Below are 18,180 nucleotides of genomic sequence, written 5' to 3'. Positions count from 1 at the left end.
CGGGGGGGCGGGCCCTGGGCAGTCACGTGCCGCCGCCCTGCCCTGCGTGGGCCCTGGGCCCAGCACCTTTCCCCTGCTCTCAGCACCAGGCGGCCTCTGCCCACGGCCCCCGCCCCCACCAGGCCGACGGATTCTCAGGCCATCCCGTGCCCCCGAGGCACTGCCGGCATGCTCCCCGCCGCTCTGCTGGGACCCCTCGGCCACTGAACATCCTTGGGCCTCAGTTTACCCTTCCAGACTCCTCTCCGTGGCCCACAACGTCCTGTTTTCTCCTTGTTCTCACCTCCTCCAGCTCTCTTCCCCCTCGCACGTTCTGCTCCAGCGCACAGGACTCCTCGCCGTTCCTCCAACGCACCAGGCGTGGTGCTGCCCTAGGACCTTTGCACATGCTGTTCCCTCTACCTGGAGGGCCCTTGCCCACAGCACACAGCTCCCTCCCTCTCCTCCTTCAGACCCATTTTGTTCCCAGCTATCTCTCCTGCAATAGATCTGTACCTGGTGCACACTCAGCACCTAATAAACATTTGGCTGAATGGGCCAACTCATAGGACAGCTCTGAGTGAGAAGTGCGATCAAGCATGTGACCTGTTTACCCCAGTGCCTGGTACCCGGCAGGTACTCAACGAACATTAGCTTAGCATTGTCCAGGCAGGAAGAGAGGAACAGGGTCTCTCCTGAGCAGGGAGGGGATGCGTCACTCTCCAGGAGGGACTTCCCTTGATAAATTAGGGCCAAAATGCGGATGGATACAGGGTGCCAAAAGAGCCAGGGGATCCTAGGAGTGAGATGCAGACCTGGTGGGCTTGGGACAACCCAGGGTGACTGCCTGGAGGAGGCATCCTGTGCCTGAGGCCACAGAGCCAGAAAGTGGCAGAGACAGGATTGGAACCCAGCCCCAGAGCCTAGGTGCCGAGTGGGCTATCTGTGGGTAGGTGCACAGGCCAGCAGAGGAATGACACCCTCCCCGAGCTAAGGATCCCCCCTGCCCGCTCCTGGGACAGGCTGCCACAGCACAGTGAGGGGAGAGGAACCCAGCAAAGACAATCAAAGTGATCGTAAACACCCGAATCAGGTCCCACTCTCCTCTGCCCACAGCCCCCCAGGGCTCCCAGCTCCCTGGGGGAAACCCTAGTCCTCCTCACGACCCTGGCCCCTATCACCTCCCTGTCCTCCCTCCTCCCTCTCTCCCCTCAACTCATTCTGCTCCAGACACACTGTTCCTGCAACACACCAGACCTGGTGCGGCCCCAGGCTCTTTGCACACACAGCCCATGCCTCCTGCCCGGAATGCTCGTCAGTCTTCGCTTATGTGTCACCTCCTCCAAGAGGTCCTCTTCGACCCCCTTCTCCTATTTAAAAATACACACCCCTCCTCCTACCCTCACACGCCCCCCATCCTCCATCCCTTTTATATTTTTCATCATCTACTAAAACTAAGACAAATAATTTACGTAGTTTTCTTGTTCGTTGTCTTTCTCTCCAGCTGCATTGTTAGGTCCCAAAGAGCAGGACTTTTATCTGGTTTGCTGCCCGCCTGGCCCACAGCAGGTGCTCAACAGTATGTGTTTGTCGACCGAACACACGAATAAGTGAACGGCAGCTCCTGAGCGTGAGGCAGGTCCTAGGACTGAGCGCGGTCGCCTCGATACGTTCATACCCACCCCACCCCACCCCCGCCCCGAGGAGAAACCAGGCTCCGATGAGGCACATAGCTTGCCCACCAGTTGTGGGCCAGGCTGAGACTCAACCCCAGGGCCTTATCTACTGCTCCAACTCCAAGATTTCCTTCAGTCCATTAGCTTTCCCTTCCCTCTGTTCCTGCCACACCGACTTCCCCACTGCCACGTCTCTGCCTGAGCCTCCCTCTGCAAAATGCCCTTCCCGTGTGCCACTCTGCCCATCCTCACCACCTGGCCCTCCAGGAGCCCCCAGCCCTGCAGGGGAAGAGAAGGCAAGGTTGCCTATGGCTCTAAGTCCAGGTAGAAGGGGCTTGGAGTCCCAAGAAGGTGAGCTGTGGAGGGTTGGAGCCCTCCCGCTGGGGCAGAGTGAGGGAAAGCCTCTTGGAGGAGGTGGCATTGGGGCTGGGGCTTGACAGTGGGTCGGATGTGTCCAAGAGATGCGTGGTGGGCTGGGAGAGGACTCCAGGCACAGCCTGGGCAAAGGCCCGGTGGTAAGGGAATATGCACAGTTCGGTGGGAATGCAGCCCGGATTTTCCCAGATGAAACCAGAAGTTCTCAAATGCCAGGGTGAGGAGTTTGGATAGTTGGTCTGAGGGTGAGTGGGAGCCATGGACGTTCCTGAGCAGGGGCAGGGAAGTGAATCTGGCTAGTGGGAGGTAGTTCAGCCTCCCAGAGCTGCCCTTGGGCCAGGTCCTAGGGAAGCCAGGGGCCACCCTGACCTCACCACATTACACTGTGGTTTCCTAACACCCCACCCAGCCACAGGGGAGCCTGAGGGGCGGCTAAGAATTCGGTCAAAGGATGGGCAGGCCCCCAAGAGACTGGCCCGTGGCCCTTCCCCTACCTCTGTCTGCCCCATCCTGACCAGTGCAGCTAGAGAAATCACAGCAAGATCAGCCCCTGCAGGTCTAGGAGGTTGGCATAGGAGGGGCTGCCCCATCTGACTTCTTCCTCCCTCTGATCCTATTCTCTGCAGTTTCCAAGAAACTCATTTATACTAAAGTGTGAATAGCTTCTATCCCAGGAAGCTACATCTGGATGCCTAACCCCGGCGGGCCTGGTGCTAGTGGTGGGGCTCCGGACGGATGTCGAGCCGGTCAGAGAGGCATTCTCACTGCTTTCGAATCTCCAATCTTGGCTTCTGCCAAGCCGACAAACACCTGAGCCCCCAGCACCCTGCAACTAAGACCCGCCCCGGCCTGAATAGAGGTCACAGGCCTTTGGACAACACAAAGCACCTTTATGTTGGAACACAAACCCCAAAGGGCAAAGCAAGTGGATCTGGCAGGTCCAGCTGATACAGCTGGATATCTTCGGGGACCCCTCAGGCCGGGATGTACAAGGTGTGGGGGAAGGAGGGTGCTCACTTTTCAAAACCCCAAGTAGAAGCCATTGGGCAACATGTGTGCTTTTGTGGGGGGAGTTTTGATCTGCTTCTGGGGGTGCAGGGACAGGGGCCACAGACAGATGAGCCCAGCTTGGGGTTAGTGGGGCCTGGACTGGGTTCCAGCCCCCATATGTCCAAGGGAAGGATTGGGGAGGGTCTGAGATTCTGAATTCAGCCCCCCACCCCAACCCTGCCCCTGGGCCAAGGCGGCCGCACGGGCTGTTAGTGCAGAGGCATGGCCACTAGGGGGCAGCAGGGATCTCGGGATACAGGCGGCCTCCTGCTTGCCGCCCCGCGGCCCTATCCGGTCAGAAGTCCAGCTCCGGCGTCAGGGCGTGCTTGGGGCGGCTCGGGGGGGTGGGTTCCTCCTCGGGAATGTCCTCTGGGAGGGCTGGCCCGTCCCCGTGCTGGGCCGCCCAGTCCAGGTGAGCCCAGCGGCGATCAGGGCCCCCCACGACCTCGTCCACCAGAGCCTCCAGGTCCGGCGGGGGCTCAGGCCGCTCCACGAGGATGGGCGCGAAGGGCCCCACCAGCCAGGGCAGCGGCACGGCCTGCACCACCAGCTCCAGCAGCTCGTCCACACAAGCGTGGGCCCGGGCCACACTGCCCTGGCCCTTGGCCAGGGCGGCGGCCGGCACATCCCTGAAGCGGCGGGCGTCGGCGAAGGCGGACTGCAGGGCGTCCACACTGCGCCGCACCTCGGCCACCTTCTCCTGGGCGCCTGGGGGCAGGCCCCGCACGCTGGTCTCCAGCGCGTCCATTGTGCTCTGCAGCTCCCGCATCAGAGTGCGGAACAGCGCCAGCGTCTCCAGCTCTGCCTGTGGGGAGGGGGGGCCTCAGCGTCCCAGATGGGCGCCCACCGGGACCAGCGCCCTGCCTCCGTTTCTCCATGCACACTCCAAGCAGCTGAGCTCAGCACTTGGACTGAGACAACTGGAGCCCGGCCCCTGGCGACCCTGAGCAGATCCAGAACACCCCCGCACACACGCCCCCTGCTCCCCCTCTCCCCGCCACCCTACCTGGCTGCGGCGCCGGCGGCCATTCTCTGGGGAGCGCTGGCTCCAGTCCTCCCAAAGCTTGTGCACCTTCCCAGGGCGGGTCGGGGCAGTGGGTGTCGCCCCGCACTGCATGAGGTTGATCTGAGGGGATGGGGACAGTGGTGGTCAGAGCTGGGGGACTTGGGGGCTCGGGGGAGCCAGGACCCTAGCCTAGATCTGGTCTTGATAAGCATCTGGAGAACATCTTCTTCCTGCAACCTTCCCCGCCTGCTGATTCAGCCTGGCCCACCTGCCCGTTCTCTCCTCTGCTCTTGGCCAGACCCTGCGACCTGTGGGTCCCCTAAAGCTCAGACTCACTTTGGCCGTGCTGGTCTCTGCCAGGGACACACTTCCCTTCACCCCATGCCCCTCGCCTGGTTCACTCCAGTTTAAGTTTCAATGTAGATGTCTCCTCCTCCAGGAAGTCTTCCCTCCTCCCCTCCTGGCTGGGCAGATTCTACAGCCCCTGGCGTGTTCTCCATCCTGACCCTGATCCCCCTACTGGACTGTGAGTGTCCTGAGGGGGCCGCTGTGCCTTCGGTGCCCAGGACAGAGTAGGCATTAGAAGATAAATGGAAACAAATTGTGGTCCATCTGTACCCTGGAATATGATTCAGCCCTAAAGAGGAAGGGCTATTCTGGCACCTGTTACAACATGGATGGACCTTGAGGACATCGCACTCAGGGACATCAACAGACTCAGGGGCTCATATGCGCCCTCTGGTGGCTGCTGTGGGGAGGACAGAATGGGGTCCAGGATGGACCAGGTGCAGTTCTATGGGGGCTGGACCTGGGTGGGGGGAAGAGAAGGGGGAGCTGTGGGCAGAACTGAGGTACCGGCTGATGTGCAAGATGTGGGAGCAGAGGAGAAGAGGGGAGGCGAGGGCTGTTCCTGGGTTTTGACTGGAGCCCCTGGAAGGATGGAGGTTGAGATGCAGCAGGAGGAGCAGGTTAAGGGCGTCTGAACTTACCAAGCTCAGTTAAATGGGAGCTGCTGTGCTCCTTTGGGGCAGGGAGGGATGGGCAGTGAGGGACGAGGCGAGAACCTACAGGCTGGGGAGGATTGGGGTTGGTGGCAGGTGGGCAAGGGAAGGGGCACTTTCTCTCTCTCCTGAGCTACCTTAACTGCCTATAAATTCTAGCTCCTACTCCCCTCCCTTCACGGGACGAAGCCCCCTCCTGTCTCCCCAGGCTGAGCCTTGACCCCCCTGAGCTGCCCCCGCCCCGTGTCCCCGCTCTGCCCCAGCGCTGAACACGCACGGCTGGAGGAAGCTGAGCTCGGCTGCGCCTCCCCCTTCGGACCAGCTCGGGACCAGATGCTCGGTTGGCACTCAGGCCGTGCCTACTGGTCTGCATCACGGCGCGGGAGTGGACAGAAGGCTCTCACCAGCTCCAGCGTCTCCTGCAGCTCGGCGAGCGTGTCCTGGGCGTGGTGTTTCTTCTGCCTCAGTTTCCCCAGGGAGTGTTCATACGCCAGGTGGCGGAGCCGCGCTGACAGGGAGCCCAGACGCACAAAGTAGCCCTGACGTCGCCGCTGCTCTTCCACGGAGCCCACTTCCGGGCCCTCAGCCTCGGCTGCCAGGGCCGCTGGGAGGATGGGACGGGCGAGGGGGTCAGCATGGCCACCCCTGCCACATCCACTCACCCTCCTTCTGGGTTGACAAGCCCACGGGCTCCCAACTTTCCTTTACCAATATCAACTCACTTAACCTGCCCCAAACCCTATGACGCAGGCACTACTATTAGCCCCATTTACAGATGAGGAACACTGAGGCAAAGGGGATGAAGTCCCATGGTGTGCAAGAGGCAGACCCAGGATTCCAACCCAGGCACTCTTAACCCCTCTACCAAACGGTCTGTGGAGAATATCCTACAAGTGCTTGGCACACAGTAGGTGCTTCATAAATGCCTTGCAGCCTTTCCGTGGAGGAGGAAGTGCCTCGACACGTTCTTCTAGTGCCCTAAAGCAGGGGTTAAGAAGTCAGATGGCCTCCGGGGACAGAGACAAGATGTAGAAAGTTGGAGAATGGTGCGTTTTGTTTTTGTTTTTTGTTTTGTTTTGTTTTAAAGATTTTATTTATTTATTTATTTGAGAGAGAGAATGAGAGAGAAAGAGAGAGAGAGAGCACATGAGAGGGGGGAGGGTCAGAGGGAGAAGCAGACTCCCCGCCAAGCAGGGAGCCCGATGCGGGACTCGATCCTGGGACTCCAGGATCATGACCTGAGCCGAAGGCAGTCGCTCAACCAACTGAGCCACCCAGGCGCCCCTGTTTTGTTTTTTTTAATATTTTATTTTTTAAGGCCTCTCTACCTGCCAACATGGGACTCGAACTCACAGCCCCGAGATCAAGAGTCGCACGCTCCACCAACTGAGCCGGCCGGGCGCCCCGGGAGAGGGCAGATGCCCTTTAGCCCGAGCGTTTAGTGTTTGAGGACAGGCCACAGATCAGCATTTGGAGGGCACGATCTGACGGTTAAATGCATGCGATGAAGCAAAACATTCTAAAGGCGCTGCCTAGGCCAGTTTGAGCCCAGCGCCCTCAAGTCTCTAAGCCCTGTAGACTCTTAGGGTCTGCGTGGTCTGATTCTAGCAGGATGTGGGTCGGGGGGCCGTGGACATGGACGGGGACGTCAGGCCTGGGCTCCAGCTTGGTGTTTCCTGATGAACTGCTAGGTGGCCCTGCCCAAGTCCCGGACTTCTCTGATCCGTCACCTCCAGGGGTGCGGACTGGGCAGAAGGACTCAGGGGCAGGGCAGGGCGGGAGGGTGCCGGCCTCACCGAGCTCGTCCTCGGTCATGGGCAGGAAGTGGTCCACCAGCTCCTCTGACTTGCCCAGCACGACATCCACAGCGTGGCTCATGGAGCGCTTCAGGTCCACGCTCCAGTGGCAGCTCTGGCCGGCCAGGCCCACCACGCCCGTCACACCACTGGCCACCGTATCCTTGGCCGAGGTCACCACCTGGTGGGAGGGGGCCCCTTCCAGATTTTGACATCCCTTCTCTCACCCCAGCTCCCGGGGGGCTGGGTGTCAAGGGGTCCCCTCCTGGCTCTGGGCCTCAATTTCCCCTCTATAACATGGAGGAAAAGAAAAGTTCTCCCCCAAAGGGTTGTTGAGTGGATGATGGGCCCCAACCGGTGCATCTTAAGCGCTCGATAAACTCGGGTGCTGATTATTTTAATTTGGCTGGTGTTTTTTGAGTTGGACCGAAACCTGACTCAGCCCCCCCACCCCTGGTCTGGTTGGCCCAGGTGTCCAGGCTGGTCCCGGGGGAGGCTGCGCCACTCCCTCCCACCTCCACCCCTCCCTGGGTCCCCAGGGTACCGTGTCCGAAGGTTGCTGGAGAAAAGGCAGCTTCTCCTCCAGCTTGTCCAGGCCCCTGCAGGCGAGATTGTTCACTGTGGCCACTGGAGGGGAGAGGCAGGGAGTGAGGGCAAGAGAGGTAGGGAGAGGTGGACGGAGGCCTGGGCCACCCTGAGAGGGGCTGGGGACCCTGAGGGTGTGGGTGGGGCACGAGGCTGGACCCCACCTCCACTGCCCTCCCTGCCTCAGCCCTGCCATAGGGCTGCCACCAGCACCAAGGTGACTCCTCGCTCATGCCGGCTCGGACACCCCAGCGAGCAGGCTCAAGGTCACCCAAACTGGCTGAGGAGGAGGCGGGGGAGGCCCTGAGCTGGGAATCTCAGGTGACCCCCCTTCCTCGGTCAGTCGTGAAGCCAAGGGTCTTTCCGCTCCCCCCATCCCTGTGCCAGGTTGGACCCCTCAGCTGGTCCCAGGAGTGCGGGGACATGTGGGGCTCGGGACATGTGGGGGCAACGACAGAGAGGTAGACGGGGAGGGAGGTGGAGAGGCAGAGGAACCTGAGGTATGTCAGGCCACTCAACAAGGGAGGACATCAAGATGCACAGAACGGGGACAGAAAGAGGGGGGCCCCAGGTAAAGAGCTAAGGGCGGAGGTCCAGGAGATCCAACCACAGAGGGATGCAGGTAGAATGGGGAGCGGGGGCCGGGCAGGCAGAGAACGGGAGATGGCGCTGGCAGGACTGGGGGAGGGTGAGACAGGTGGATGGGGGTACAGGCGGGTGGACGGACAAACGGCATACACGATAGGTAAGACTGAGGAGGTCCCGACTCAGCAGGTCCACTCCAGAGCATGTCAGGCGGAGGCATGCATGTCATCCAGAGCATGGAGGGCGGGCCAGCGGGGCAAACCACAGGACCCAGGGTCTTGGGCTGGGTTGGGGGACTCACACTGGGGCTGCAGGTGGCTGAGCAGCGGCTGGGCGTGGTCCAGGGCGCGGGTGGTCAGGCCACACACGCAGTGCTCAGCCAGGCGGCAGGCGGAGCCCAGCAGCGGGTGCCTGTCCTTAGCCGCACTGTAAGCATCGAGGACAGCGGTGCACGTGGTCCTGACCAGCGGCAGGGCCACCACGCGCTGCACCACGTTCTGCGGGAAGAGGCGGCATCAGAGTGGCCCCTGGGGGGCTGGGGGTGGGGATCTCAGCCACACCTCAGTCCACTTGCCCTCTCTGGGCCAGGATGACGGGGTGGGCAAGAGGGTTGGGGGGGCTGCACACGTAACTTGGGCCTTCAGCCTCCCCATCTGTAAAATGGGTTTCTAGGGCTGGAGATTCACGGAGGCAATGGGCGTGAAGTGCTGGGAGCGGGGTCTGATGCAGAGTCTCCGGCAGAGACCCGGAGGTTGGGGGCGGGGGAGAGACGCTCCCTGCCCCGGGCATCACTGTGCCCCTCTGGGAAATGGGGAAGATGTGCCACCTATGGTCCAGCAAGGATAGGAAGGAGAGGGGGTACCCTCTGAAACTGTCCCAGAAGGGATATCCCCCCACCCCCGCCTGTGCCCCTGCTCCGTGGGAGGGGCGGCCCCTCACCTGCTGGTTCTGTTCCCACGAGCTGGTTCTGGGCGGCTGAGCAGCCTCATCTTCTGACATGCCTGCTGCAAACACCCTGAGGGGCAGGACAGAGTGAGAGGGGCCTCTACACACCAGCCCTCCTGGGGCCTGCCCAGGCCTTGGGTTCTGTCCCTCTGGGCTTTGTGACTTGGGCAAGTATTGTTCTCTCTTGGGGCCTCGGTTTCCTCAAAATAGGGTAATGATAGGGGTGCCTGGGTGGTTCAGTCGGTTGAGAATCTGACTCCTGGTTTCAGCTCAGGCCATGATCTTAGGGTCCTGAGGCCTGTGTTGGGCTGTGCGCTCAGCAGGGGGTCTGCTTGAGATTTTTCTCCCTCTCCCTCTGCCCCTCCCCCACTTGCACATGCACACTCTCTCTCTCAAATAAATAAGTAAATCTTAAAAAAATAAGGTAATGATAATACCTACCTCACAGTGTCGTGAGGGACACGGACAATGCATGCACAGAGCTCTGCACACAGTAGGTGCACACTAGAGAGCTCTGGCAAGGTGGGGACATTGTAGTGATTCAAACATGGGCTCTGGAGAGAGAAAGACCTGGGTTCAAATCCTGCCATTACCTGCTGGGTGACTTTGGGCAAGTGCCTTCACCTCTCTGAGCTGTTTCCTCTTCTGCAAAGGACAGGAGGTCCCTGCTGCCCCTGCCCACCTCCCAACTCACCCTTCCCCGACAGAACTGCACACGCAGCCCGCTGCAGGGGTGGAGGTGGTAGCCGCGGAATCCCAATAAACCCACAGACTGACAGGGAAACTGAGGCGGCCAGCAGGTCCATGGTGTTTCCAAGGCCACTCATCTAAGCAGACTCAGAGTGGAGAGTTCGACCTGAGACTCCCGCTCGCAGTTCTTCCCCTATCCCCACCCTGTGCCCTCAGAGCCGTGGTCCCCGCCCAACTGGGTCCTGAGCTTCAGCCAACTGGGCCAAGGGTCTCGGCTACCTGCTCGGGGCCCGTCATCCCCCTCCCATCTCACGCCGCTGGATCCTCTCCCGCCCACCTGATCTGGAGCCCCCAAATCTGCGGGGCTCTCCTGGACGCCCTCCGCTTGGCACTCACCCGGGCGCGCGCAGCCACGGCCCCCAAGTGCGGCTGCGGACCCCAGACTCGGGCTCCAGTCTCCGCCCACCGCTGGCCCCGCCCGCCTTATAGCGGCTCGGGGGGGCGGGGCCTTCGGGGACTGACCAATGGGGAGGGGCCGTGCGGAGGCGTGTCCCGGGGCGGGGCCCCAGCCTACCCTCCCCACCCCGCGCGCTTCCCTGGGGCTCGGGGTGGGGGTGGGGGTGGGGTGGGGGCTCCGCGGTTGTCATAGTAACTTGAGGACGCTGGATACCCCAGGATTGAGCTACTTCCGTTGGCCAATTTTGGCCACCCGTCACCCTGCTGTTGCCGCCGAAACAGTGGAGGATGATCACAGCCCCCACCGCCTCGGCGAGGAGTGACCTTGGGCAAGTCCTCAAGGTCTTTCTTGTTATTTAAAAAAGTCTGCCATGGGCGCCTGCGTGGCTCAGTCGGTTGAGCGACTGCCTTCGGCTCAGGTCATGATCCTGGAGTCCCTGGATCGAGTCCCGCATCGGGCTCCCTGCTCAGCGGGGCGTCTGCTTCTCCCTCTGACCCTCCCCCCTCTCATGCTCTCTCTATTTCATTCTCTCTCTCAAATAAATAAATAAAATCTTAAAAAATAAAATAGTAAAAATTTAAAAATCTGCCATTAAACTGAGCCAGGATTCAGGCCGGCTCATTCCCTTGGATCCCCATTTTACAGATGAGCAAATTGAGGGATCTGATTCAAACCCCGCTCTGCCAGACTCCAGGCCCCTCCCTGGCTTTCATCGTCATTCCTGGAATGACCACCAACATAGGCATGACCATTCTTCCAGGGAGCCTTCCCCCAAACACCCAGGGGTCCCCCAAATCTGACTCTGGCTCCCAGCATGCCCAGCACTGTGTCAGCAGGTGGCCCAAGGTTCTGAGTTGGAAGAACCCAGGCTCCTAAGCCTTCGGCTCCACCCAGCCTGCCCAGGCCTGCCCTGGGTGGCTATCCCCCTGGGTTGTCACGGGCCAGCATGACAAATTGTTTGGAGACCTGAAGCAATCCGGTTTAATTTAAACCTTCCCCAGGACACAAGCCCTGGCAGGAATCCACCAGTAAAATGACACTCCGGGCAACGGTCAGTGTTTTATTTCCAGTTAAGTCCTGGATGGGGGGAGAGGGAGGAGGAGCCGCGGGCCATCAGATCCCGACTGCCATCCCTTTGGAAGCTCATGTCCTGCACCCCAGGCCCTGGGTCAGGCCTCTTCTTTCCTTCTCCTTCCTCTGGGGAGGACTAGGAAGTCAACCTGGGAGATGCTCAGAACACCGTGAATTATTCTAGTATTTCCAATTCCATTCCACAGTTATTTATTAACCCTTCGGGTCTGACCACAAACTGAACGATGCTGGCTACGAGGGAACCCAGCCCCAGGCCCTGCATTCGGAGAGCCCCCCGAAGTGGGGGAGGCAGAACCAGATAGAGACAACCCTAGTGTAGCCAGGGCTGGGCCAGAGGGAGGCCGAGCAGGCTGAGGGAGCCTGGAGACCAAGAGATCTGGAAAACAGGGCAAGACATTCTCTTTTCTTTTTTCTTTTAAGTAGGCTCCATGCCTAATGTGGGGCTTGAACTCAGGACCCTGAGATTAAGAGTCGCGCGCTCCACCGACTGAGCCAGCCACCTGCCCCCAGGGAAAGACGTTCTTGGAAGAGGGTACAAGGAGGCTGGAGAGCCCAGCGTGCATTTTGGGAAGCCTGGGCCAAGCGGATCCTGGCAGCTCTGGAAAGCCGAAGGTGAATTATTTGCTAAGTACCGTGCAGTGTGCTGCCAGGCCTGTCTCCCCACCCTAGCCCCAGGCCTCAGTGGGACTCGGCTGCTTCCAGGAGCGTCTGGCCCTTTGAGGCTTCGGGCCCAGCGCAGCGTGTGGCATTCTGGAAGAACATCTTGTCTTTATTGGCCACGAGCCACCCGTAAAGGTCATCCAGGTTCCGATCACAGATCCAGGGGTTCCCAGAGATGTCAAAGCCATCCTTCATGTCCCGGGTGGGCTGCCCCAGGGATGTCCAGAGCCCCTTGGGCACGCTGGTGAGCAAGTTGTTGGAGAGATCGAGCATGTCCAGCTGCTGCAGGCCTCGGAAGGCGCCGGCTGCCACCATGGCCAGCCTGTTGTCGTTCAGGAAGAGGTAGCGCAGGTCGGGCTGGGGTGCCAAGAGCCCCTCTCCAAGCACCCGCAATCTGTTGCCCTCCAGATGCAGCCTTTCCAACTGCAGGGGGCCCCTCAGAAGGCCAGAGGGCAAAGTCTTCAACTGGTTATTGCTGAGGTCAAGGATGCGCAGGGAGGTGAAGTTGGCCAACAGCCCAGGGGGCAGTGTCTGGAGGTGGTTCCCGGATAGGTCCAGATGCCCCAGGGCTTTGAGCCCCTGCAGCCACGAGGGCTCCAGGATTTCCAGCCGGTTCTCCTTCAGCACCAGGGTGTGGAGAGCGGCCGAGACTCGGAAGAGGCCTGGGGGCAGCTGGGTCAGGGCATTGCGGGTGAGGTCGAGCACCTTCAGCAGAGGCACCGGCAGCAGGAACTTGGGCGAGAGGCTCTCCAGCTGGTTGGTGGAGAGGTGCAGCTCCTGGAGGTTAGAGGTGCCCTGGAGGGTGTCGGCCCGCAGCTGGGTGAGGTTGAAGAACTCCACCGCCAGGTAGACGGTGTCAGCTGGGAAGCGGTGAGGGAGTTTGGCAGGTGGGTGGCAGGAGACGGAGCTGCCGTTGCTCGACTGGAACACCAAGCAGGTGTCACGGTTTGGGGTGACATCCTGGGCTGAGGCCACAGATAGCAGCAGCAAGAACAGTGTTCTAGAAAGATGGGAGCTCAGGCCTCCCGGGCTGCAGGCAATGACAGAAAATACACCTCGCTTGGTGAAAGTGTCCCCAGACTCTGCCAACTATTTCTTGTCTCCATTTCCAGCACCCTGGACCATGCCAGCTCATGGCTCCCCCGGACTCGTGCAGTCATCCCCTGCTCCTCTCCTGGCTTCCACCCTCACCTTCCCACAGCTTCCCGAAGTAGCTGCTGTTACAGAAAGCTCTGAAAACTGAGTTTCTCAGTCTGATCCATAAATGCTACCCTTCTTCATGGCCCGCCCAGCCCCAATGGACTGTTAATTATTTACAGTCAAATTTGCTAATTTCTCTCTAGTTTCTTCTGTTCTAGCGTGTTTTCTGGGTCATTTCTTATCTCCCTGGCTCCACATTTTGAAGGCAGGGCCAGTGAACTCCTACTTATCCTGCAAAGCCCCAGCCCCAATGCTCCCTTTCCCATGAAGCTCTCTCTGACTTCCCCAAGGTTTCCCCTCTGGCCTTCTCCTTTTTCCGTCCAAACAAGGTTACATTTCTTTCTCTGATGGAGCTGCAGCTCCATCTCGCTCCGAAGTGCTCGGGTGCAATCTAGGACTCCAAAAGGAACTCTGAACATGAAAACTGCATCCTGCTTTGTGCAGATCTGGGACAGGCATTTGGCCTTGGGATGGGGTGGTGTACAGTTGGCACCATACTCCTTGGAGGGCTGGGGCTTCTGCTCCTCCTGGTCCCTCCAGCAGGCCTCTGATGGGGTGTTGGTCGGGAGGTTTTGGTGAGACTCCAACTCTCTGTCTGGCCCGGGGAGCACCTGGGACTTCTATAGTGAGTGTGTGTATGAGAGCATGTCTATCTATAGTTACAGCCTGTCGGTCTATTCCAGCTTGCAGATCTACATCTAGCCCTTTGACTTCAGTGAATCAGACAGAAATGTCTAGCATCCAGTTCTGCCTACCAATGGGTGGGGTGGGGACTTACCTCTGGTTTCGCTCTGGGCTCCAAGAGGACATGATGGTCTCTCTCTTTTCCATCTGTGTTCCCTTAGCCTGGTCAGGTAGGCTTATACCTGCCTGGACTGGGAGCAGGGCCACCCATCCTAGGGAAGTCCTCACCCACATCCTGTTCCCGTTAATGGCTGGACCTGAGCCAGGCAGGGGAAAGGGAGTGGTCAGAATTGCAAAATTCCTTCCTGGCAGGGGAAGGGCAGGAGGGGGGTTGCCTGCTCCCTTCTCTTCCTGCTTCTACCCAGTTTTTCATTCCCCTGATTCCTGCTTTTGGGGGGTGGGCACCCAAGAATCTCTGGGGCCGAATCCCTGCTTCCCCCAATCCGGGGATCAAGGGTCAGGTTTGCAAGGCACCATTCCTGGGGGATAGGGACAGCTCTTTAAGCAAGAGATACTCTTTGCAATAAATTTGAGCAACCAGGAAGCTCAATGAAGATAACAAAAAGCACTTGTCTTGAATTCATGATGTATTGTTGGCCTTTTTGAAAAAATGAAATAATTTCTAGAAATTAGATTTCAAAAGTAAGTGATGCCAAAAGTCTCCATGGTCTTTGAACAATGGCCTGGGAGGGACAAAACCTGGCCCTGGCTCCCAGCTCTGCTAGGAATGGCTTTATTTTATGATCTTGGGCAAGTGGCTTAACTTTTCTTGGTCTCAGTTTCCATATCCATGAAGTTGAACTCAGTCTCCAAGGGTCCCTTCTGCTCTTTGTTTCTTCATCTGAAACTAATGTGCTATTTGTTTTGGATCTTTCTCATTCTCTAATAAATGCATTCGGAGGCTACAAATTTCCCTTTGAGAACTGCTTTGGCTGCATCTCACAGATTTGACTATTCAGTGCTTTCATTTTTGTTGCGTTCTAAAAATTCAGGTGTGATGTGTTATCTTTACCTGCACCCAGGACTTCCATCATGCCTGGCCATGGCCTCTTCTCCCTGGCCCAATCTCTGAAGAGTTTTGTCTCTATCAAGCTTTGAGAATGAATATGAGTTCTGTCTTGTGGACACATAGGTTCAGAGACACACATGCAGGCTGACCATGACAGGCATAAAGAAAGATAGATGGATATCCTCATGAATACACAGATAGGATACAAAACAGAGACAGGTGTAAATACATAGAACCACACAGAGACACAGACAAAGCAGGGCAGGGCACGTCGACAGAATAACAGATCCATAGAGTTAGACACACAAAACAGATACCCACAAAATAGTCAAAGGACCTGAAGGGACAGTTTTCCGAAGAAGACATCTAGATGGCCAACAGGTACATGAAAGGTGCTCAACATCACTCATCATCAGGAAAATGCAAGTCAAAACCCCAGTGAGATATTACCTCACATTTGTCAGAATAACTAGAATCAAAAAGATAAGAAATAACAAGTGTTGGTGAGGATGTGGAGAGAAAGGAACCCTTCTTCACTGTTGGTGTGAAAGCAAATTGGTGCAGCCGCTGTGGAAAACAGTATGGAGGTCCCTCAAGAAATTAAAAATAGGGATATATGATCTAGCAATCCCACTTCTGGGTATTTATCCAAAGAAAACAAAATAGTAACTAGAAAAAACACATGTATTCCTTTGTTCCTTGCAGTATTATTCACAATAGCCAAGACATGGAAACATCCTAAGTGTTATTGACAGATGGATGGACAGATGCAATAAAAAAGAAAGAAAGAAAGAAGGGGCACATGGGTGGCTCAGTCGGTTAAGCGTCTGCCTTCATCTGCCTTTGGCTCAGGTCATGATCCTGTAGTCCCAGGATCAAGCCCCGCATCAGTCTCCCTGCTCAGTAGGGAGTCTGCTTCTCCCTCTGCCCCTCACCCTGCCCATGCTCTCTCTCTTGCTCGCTCACTCTCTCGCTCTCTCTCTCTCTGATAAATAAATAAAATCTTAGAAAGAAAGAATGCGATATACACACACACTGGAATATTATTCAAAGGTAAAAAAAAGAAGAAAATGCTGCCATTTGCAACAATGTTATTGAATCTTGAAGGTATTACCCTAAGTGAAATTAAGTCAGGCAGAGAAAGATACTGTATACTCTCACTTATATATGGGATTTAAAAAACCCAAAACCCAGAGCAGGAGGGTGGCTGCCAGGGGTTGGGGGGTGCAGAAAATGGGGAGATGTTGGTCTAAGGGTACAAACGTGCAGTTCTAAGAAGAGTACATCCAGGAGGTGTAATGTACAACATGGTGACTATAGTTACCGTTACTATACACAGTAATCTTATATACTTGAAAATTGCTAAGAGAGTAGCTCTTAAATGTTCTCATCACTTACACAGAGAACTACAGGAGGTAATGGATTTATTGTGGTAATCCTAGTGCAATATCTGCACCCATCAAATCACTGAGTTGCACACCTGAAACTTACGCAATGCTGTACATCAAACCTCTCTCCGTAAGGCTGAAGAAACGGACACACACAGGTTCGGGAGGAGCTAAGGGATGTCAGCACAGTGCTTTGTGTTTCTTTGTTTACTATACTAACAATCTCCCCCAGGACAAGGGGGAACTGCATCTGTTTTGTCCACTGCTCAGTGGGCACTCAGAGACACTGTTCAGTGTCTCTGAACCTATGTGTCCACAAGACAGAACTCATATTCATTCTCAAAGCTTGATAGAGACAAAACTCTTCAGAGATTGGGCCAGGGAGAAGAGGCCATGGCCAGGCGTGATGGAAGTCCTGGGTGCAGGTAAAGATAACCCAGACCCTAGAGCCCAGCACGCAGCAGATGCCCCACGGACATGCGTGGGAAGGAGGGAGTGTGAACCGCAAAGGAGGCATAATGCTAAAGAGATCTCTTAAAGTGAAATCAGATCCCGCCGTCTGCTTAAAATCCTCGGAAGGGGGCGCCTGGGTGGCTCAGTTGGTTAAACGACTGCCTTCGGCTCAGGTCATGATCCTGGAGTCCTGGGATCGAGTCCTGCATCGGGCTCCCCGCTCAGCGGGGGGTCTGCTTCTCCCTCTGACCCTCCCCCCTCTCATGCTCTCTCTATCTCATTCTCTCTCTCAAATAAATAAATAAAATCTTAAAAAAAAAAAATCCTCGGAAGGGTCCCTGTCCCACTTAAAATAAAATCCATAAGGCTGGGAGAGGGGGTAGGATGGGGAGTTAATGTTTAATGTGGACAGAGTTTTACTTTGGAAAGACGCAAAAGTTCTGGGGATGGATGGTGGGGGTGGGCGCCCGACAGCGGGAGCGTGCTTCATGCCGCTGACCTGTGCGCTTAAAAATGGTTCCAGTGGTGTGTTCAAATGTATGTGGATTTGTGTGGATTTGACCACAACAAAAAATTTTACACTCCGCACCTTTGAGGCTGTTCCTGCCTGAAGCCCCTGCCCTCCTCTCCCTCCTCACCTGCACCTGCTCCTGCCCGGCCCTCCCCATGCTGCTGGGGGGCGCTGCGGCCGCCTTTCCCCTTCTCCAAGCCGGTCCCCACCGAGGGCCTTGCACTGGCTGTTCCTTCTGCCTGCGCACCTCCCCACAGCTGCTTTCTCACATGTCACCTCTCAGCTCAAGTGTCCCCTCCCCTACAGGCCCTCCTCGACCACCCCCTCCCCCACCCCACACAGTCAGCCCTGACCTAGCACCTTATCTGGCCTTTTCTTGACGTTGCATATCACTACTTCAAATCCCCTCCTAATTTGTGTGTATGGGGCCGGTCTCCCCCACTAGGCTGTGAACTCCATGAGGACAGGGATTCGTCCCTGACCACTGCCTGGCATGTAGCAGTTGCACAATAAGTATTTGCTCAGGGATGAATCAGAAAACTGGCCCCATCCAGATGAAGATGCCCGCCATTTCCACACCTACTTCCCCCAAATTCTGCTTGTCGCCATGAGTCTCACAGGGGGCAGGCGGGGGGGGGGGTACTCCCAACTGGGGCCCCCCAGGCAAGTGTGGTCCAGGTCCCACCCCTAGGAGACAGAGCAGACCCAGAGCCTTGGGGGCCGGTGGTTGTAAACAGTTTTATTGATGGGGAGGGGGTTGGGGGAGGCAAACTCCAGAGAGGGTCCAGGACTCAGCTGGCCACTCAGCTGGCATGCATGGTCAGCTGGAGGTCAAGGGAGAGGTCACAAGGGGACGGGTGGCATGGGACCCTCTGACCACCCTGGGGCCGTATTTACAGTGGGGCCCGCCCGCCTTCCCCGCCCCCCAGACCACCAAGCCCTTTAGACAGCTGCTGCCGATATGACTTCTGGGCAGGCCCTCCCGGCCCCCCTGCCCGAAACCCCTTCTCGTCTCCCCCTCAAACTCCTAACCGGCAC

The 18,180-nt window shown here is 57.4% G+C and overlaps 2 protein-coding genes across 5 annotated transcripts; both read right to left on the bottom strand.

Moving 5' to 3' along the window:
• Window positions 1-2,899: 2,899 nt before the first annotated feature.
• On the bottom strand, window positions 2,900-10,181 carry PLIN5 (perilipin 5). 4 transcript variants are annotated; one of them, XM_045863288.2, is made up of 9 exons: window positions 10,085-10,181; window positions 9,440-9,552; window positions 8,993-9,068; window positions 8,355-8,550; window positions 7,428-7,510; window positions 6,884-7,064; window positions 5,492-5,691; window positions 4,087-4,206; window positions 2,900-3,885 (listed from the first exon to the last, which is right to left on the bottom strand). In XM_045863288.2, exons 3-9 carry the CDS (start codon window positions 9,050-9,052, stop codon window positions 3,376-3,378), a joined length of 1,350 nt encoding a protein of 449 aa, XP_045719244.2. In that variant the 5' UTR covers window positions 9,053-9,068; window positions 9,440-9,552; window positions 10,085-10,181; the 3' UTR covers window positions 2,900-3,375. The 4 variants fall into 4 exon arrangements, with proteins under 4 accessions (XP_045719244.2, XP_045719243.2, XP_045719245.2 ...); XM_045863287.2 differs by having other exon boundaries at window positions 10,026-10,134; XM_045863289.2 differs by lacking the exon at window positions 9,440-9,552 and having other exon boundaries at window positions 10,085-10,179.
• A 338-nt stretch (window positions 10,182-10,519) lies between these two features.
• Window positions 10,520-14,388, bottom strand: LRG1 (leucine rich alpha-2-glycoprotein 1). Its single transcript, XM_045863292.3, has 2 exons — window positions 13,876-14,388; window positions 10,520-12,927 (listed from the first exon to the last, which is right to left on the bottom strand). Exons 1-2 carry the CDS (start codon window positions 14,013-14,015, stop codon window positions 11,916-11,918), a joined length of 1,152 nt encoding a protein of 383 aa, XP_045719248.2. The 5' UTR covers window positions 14,016-14,388; the 3' UTR covers window positions 10,520-11,915.
• Window positions 14,389-18,180: the final 3,792 nt, after the last annotated feature.

This window comes from Mirounga angustirostris, unplaced genomic scaffold, assembly GCF_029215605.1.
Source record: "Mirounga angustirostris isolate CCGP_5_RB_7025 unplaced genomic scaffold, mMirAng1.0.hap1 SCAF_1, whole genome shotgun sequence".
NCBI classification, from domain to species: domain Eukaryota; kingdom Metazoa; phylum Chordata; class Mammalia; order Carnivora; family Phocidae; genus Mirounga; species Mirounga angustirostris.
This window is presented reverse-complemented; position numbering and strand designations above follow the sequence as displayed.

Coding starts and splice junctions, on each gene's coding strand:
- LRG1 (XM_045863292.3), bottom strand. CDS start 14,015: ATGTGGGTGAGGACTTCCCTAGGATGGGTGGCCCTGCTCCCAGTCCAG. Junction 12,928..13,875: donor AGCCCAGAGCGAAACCAGAG/GTAAGTCCCCAC, acceptor CATTGCCTGCAG/CCCGGGAGGCCTGAGCTCCC.
- PLIN5 (XM_045863288.2), bottom strand. CDS start 9,052: ATGTCAGAAGATGAGGCTGCTCAGCCGCCCAGAACCAGCTCGTGGGAA. Junction 8,551..8,992: donor CGTGGGAACAGAACCAGCAG/GTGAGGGGCCGC, acceptor CTCTTCCCGCAG/AACGTGGTGCAGCGCGTGGT. Junction 7,065..7,427: donor TCCAGCAACCTTCGGACACG/GTACCCTGGGGA, acceptor CCCTCCCACCAG/GTGGTGACCTCGGCCAAGGA.